This window comes from Meleagris gallopavo, chromosome 8 (genome assembly GCF_000146605.3).
Source record: "Meleagris gallopavo isolate NT-WF06-2002-E0010 breed Aviagen turkey brand Nicholas breeding stock chromosome 8, Turkey_5.1, whole genome shotgun sequence".
NCBI classification, from domain to species: Eukaryota; Metazoa; Chordata; class Aves; order Galliformes; family Phasianidae; genus Meleagris; species Meleagris gallopavo.
In genome coordinates this window covers 20028229-20032353 of record NC_015018.2, presented here as the reverse complement: position 1 = coordinate 20032353, position 4125 = coordinate 20028229, and the positions used below count along the sequence as shown (strand labels likewise).

The window sequence follows — 4125 nt, the reverse complement described above, 5'->3', positions numbered from 1 at the left end:
TTTTTTGCATGTCATGGTGTGTAATGGCATGAGGTAGGGACATCTAATATGTTGCTGATCTACCTGGGTTGGTTGTGCTCTGCCACATGGCTGCAGATGTCCTTTCTTCCATCCTATGTCATGTTTTCATGATCCAGTGCAATGGGGAAAGTCTTAATCCAGATGAAAGTGGGTAGACATACTGCACTGATATCCATGTTATTTGGGAATAATAAAATCCTTAGAAGTCTGTTACTGAAATTCAAAGAAATCATTGGAAATTTTGTCCCAAAATAAGTTTGACATCAGTAGGTAAATATCCTCACCAAATAACTGCTCTGCATCTTTCCAAGACATCTGACCAAGAGTGAGTTAATCTATTTAGTTGACCAACCTTTGCAATATGTGTTGGCAACAGCTGATCATCTCAAATTGGAGAAAACAATTTAATCCTTCACATCTTTGTGTTGCAAAGATTGGACTGAAGAAAGGTGAAGTGGTCAGGCTGCTGTGGTGCAAGATCAAGGCAGAGATCAATCTGCAAGATGTACCTCACTCTCAGGAGGACTCCTTCTTTCCCCTTTGACTATGGGCAGAATTTGAAGAGCAGGGTCAGACACATCAGGTGCTGGGAGCTGAGTTCTGCTCTGTGCTGTTCAGGAGAAGGCTGGTGGCTCTTAAACTGCCTATACTAAGTCTATGGCCCAGCCTCTGGTAAGGGGCCATTGTATCAGGCTGGTATTTTTCATTTTAAATGTATGTCACTTATATCATATACAGGAATTCCATTCATTGGTAATTAATAACTTACCTTCAGGTATGACCTGCTCTAGGCTGTGGAGAAAGGATAATCATAAAGAGGCACCTAAAAATACCCAGTATTTATCAGCAGTGATGTGACTGGTAGGAAGAGGTAAAACCCAGAGGAGGTTACATTACTGTGATTTAGTTCAGAACTTTTAAATTTTCAGTCAGAAATGGAGTATGAATGGCAAAACCCGAACATAAAGCTACAAGGCAGATACTGAACTCGTTAAATGTAATAATTCTTGCTATTTGTAATTTCATTTTCACATGGTCACTCCAAACTTGATAAATTATCTTTTAATCTAGTGTCTGGTAAAATCAGGCTGAATAGCTACAATATCATTTCATCTGCATTTGTGTGACATCCAGTGGCTGGATGGGTCAATCACAGGCACCTATTTCTTATCAAAGGTGTAAAAACCATTTGGAACACTGAAGAAATAAAAGTACTGACTATTAATGCTAACAGAGCAATTGCTTAATTTTAGTTCATAAATAAACAAATGATTAGAGAAGCTCAAGGGAGTGCCTTTTGGACTTGTACACATGTAACACAGTGCAGCCCTTAGAATTCCCTGTGCCTGCCTCTGGGGTGAGCTCTCCTCCTCAGCGCTCCTGCTGGAACAACTCATCACCCCTGTCAGAAATGAGTAATTTATGTTTTCCTGTATTGAATTCTTGACTGCACCACCGGTGTCAAGACTTGTATTAATTTTGTCTGGCGAAGTACTCGGATAATTTTGATTGAAACTTTTGAAATACCAAAAATAATCCAGTATAACAAGACTGATACGCCACACAGTATAGAATTATGTTTCCAAAAAGCTATTCAAATTGAAAGGTGTAGAACACCAGTCTCATGTCTGAAATACCTGCCTGACATTAAGATGCTTGGTGGCACTTGCACAAAGTATGACAATGATGTGAGCCTAGTATTGCTCTGAAACTGCAGGTTACCAAGCAGGTAATGAGTAGTAACAGTTTTATTTGTTGCACAAGGGCATACACTCATATAAAAATTACTGTTGTCCCAGAACATTTTTAGTATGTTTTTATATTAAAAACAGCATCTGCTAATGCACAGAATGAAAACGATGAGAATGTGAGAGTTTCTTTGCTTTTCCAGTCTGCTTTTCAAGGTCCATAAACCTGCTCTCTTTTTGAGAACACTTTATTTATTTATTTATCTATCTATCTATCTATTTACTTATTTATTTTTAATCTCATAATACTTAACAAAGAAACTGAGCATTGACACTTACTATCTGAAATAACTTGAACATAATTTCAGGCTTAATGCTTATTACTGGTGAACTATTACAAGGATCTAGATATATTACTTTTGCCAACAAATTTTCTATAAGGATAAATCAGACACATGGAGAAAAATGACTGTACTGGCCTGAGTACTGCACACAAGGCAAATGTTACCAGCAGAGACAGGAAAACAGCAGCTGTGCACCATTCTTGGACACAAAGTCCTCAGGAGTCACGAGGTTAGTGCAGGATCTGTTTTTTCATGCCTGGTTCTGCTGACTGCAGAGTCGCTTAGTCAACGATAATGATCAGAATAAAAGTCCTATCCTGAAGTTAGTGCAGTTTTTATGCCAACCTATGGCTAGGAAGAGCAGGCCAAATATGTCTGAAATGTATCTAGAAGAAAACAAAGATCAGATATATGAAAATGCCCTTGCTGAGATCGAGTCCTTTGAGCTGCCTCTTGGAACCACCCTAAGGTATGCATCATTTAGATACAACTATACTGTTCATGGTTGATTTGTTCCACTCTTCAGCTGTTCTGACTTCAGTTAGCCCAGTGTATCACAAACTTTGTTATCCTGACATTGAAATCTACTGGGTAGTGGGATTTAATTTGGGTGTGATTGGGCCTGGTTGGAAAAATACAAACCAAGGACATCTGTGCAACTCTTTACTGGGAGAAAGCTGTCTTTGACTGTAGGCTGGTTTCATGTTCTCCAGAAATAAATATATTGCACTTAAGCATGAAAATAAGGGAAGAATCACTCTTTGTGTAGCAGGGCTTTAGCTTAACAGCTATATTTTTATTGAATTAATTGCTTCTTATTCTTAATTTTGTAATACATGTGACTTTACTTTTAATCACTAAAAACAGTGCTTAAAATTTTACTATTGATATCCCTAAATATCTGAAAATGTAAATAATTTTTTTTCACATGCAGTTTATGGAACCACTTTAGTGGTGAGGGTATAACTGAAAAAATTCTTCTGCATATCCACACTTACAAAAAAAAAGTAACACGTAAAAGATCATGATGTTATGTGCCTAAGTATATTGTCAGTAGCTGTAGAAGAGCTTTAAAAATAGCCCGCCTGTGGCTGTGGGCATCAGATTGCAATGACTATCAAGCTAAAGAAAGAGAATTTCATTTACCCTGAAAAATGTATGTGTCAATCTATTATTTGAGTAGTTTGTTGACAGGGGAATGTGGGAAGATCATTACTGCATTTTTTTTTTTAAAGGAAATACTGTATTTCTTGAAGGAAATTCTACTGCAGTGATATCCTGTAGGATTATGCCCAATTTTCTTTCTGCAGCACACACTTCGTGTTGTCTACATTTAGAATACTCCTTGTTGTTTCAGTAGGTGTCATCAACACATTCAGTTAAGTCAGTGCACAGACAAGCTGCCATTTATTAGCCAGCGTTTGGGTGTAGTCACATTGGGGCAGGAGGATGAGTTTGACTACAGTGCTTGAAAGCATAGCTAGCACTGCTGTAGCTGGCTGATGTCTGAGCTTAGCTGCTCACAGCTTGCACACGGCTGTCTGCTTCTCACTCCAAAGCGGCCATGCGTCACGCTGGAGCTTTACATGTAAGGCCCGTTGCTTTAAGCTGGCTTCCCACCCATGCACAGACAAGAACACAGGTGTATCCTGTCTCCTGAGCATGCAGACACAAGGAGTAGCTCATCTTTGGCCACAGACCGCAATATATGCGATTTAGATAGGAGCTATTCCTACTTGACTGAGAAAGGAGGTTTTATGACAACGGTGCCCAAGGACACTAGCACACAAGCAGCAGGAATGCAGAACCACGATGCCCGTTTGCAGCGCACCGGATCAGCTCCTGAAAGACAGCAAGGCAGTGCTTTCGGCATTGGGAAGCTCAAAAAAACAAACAAACAAAGAGCCAAAGCGGCGAGTAAACAAACAAACCGAGGCCTAACAAGCAGAGCAGAACTCCCCCATCAAGGCCGCTCTTGAGCCCGTCGCCCGCGTCCGCCGTGAGGTGCTGCGGGGCGGAGGTCTTCGCCGTGTGGCGCCGCCGGAGCAGCGCGGGGCTCAGGCAGCGGGACC

At 40.4% G+C, this 4125-nt stretch overlaps 1 protein-coding gene and 1 long non-coding RNA gene across 3 annotated transcripts in view; one reads left to right on the top strand and one right to left on the bottom strand.

Annotated features, from left to right (window-relative positions):
* Positions 1-2105: 2105 nt before the first annotated feature.
* Positions 2106-4125, top strand: part of EXOC6 (exocyst complex component 6) — a 64086-nt gene continuing 62066 nt past the window's right edge. Inside the window, exon 1 of one of the 2 annotated variants that reach the window (XM_019617673.2) lies at positions 2106-2522. In XM_019617673.2, the coding sequence (XP_019473218.1) occupies positions 2401-2522 (122 nt within the window). In that variant the 5' untranslated portion in view covers positions 2106-2400. The remainder of the gene's footprint in view (positions 2523-4125) is intronic. The other variant, XM_019617674.2, reaches the window with a different exon arrangement.
* Positions 3433-4119, bottom strand: LOC116216890. The gene is made up of 2 exons (XR_004160516.1): positions 3985-4119; positions 3433-3895 (listed from the first exon to the last, which is right to left on the bottom strand). It is a non-coding gene; the product is annotated as an uncharacterized LOC116216890 (long non-coding RNA).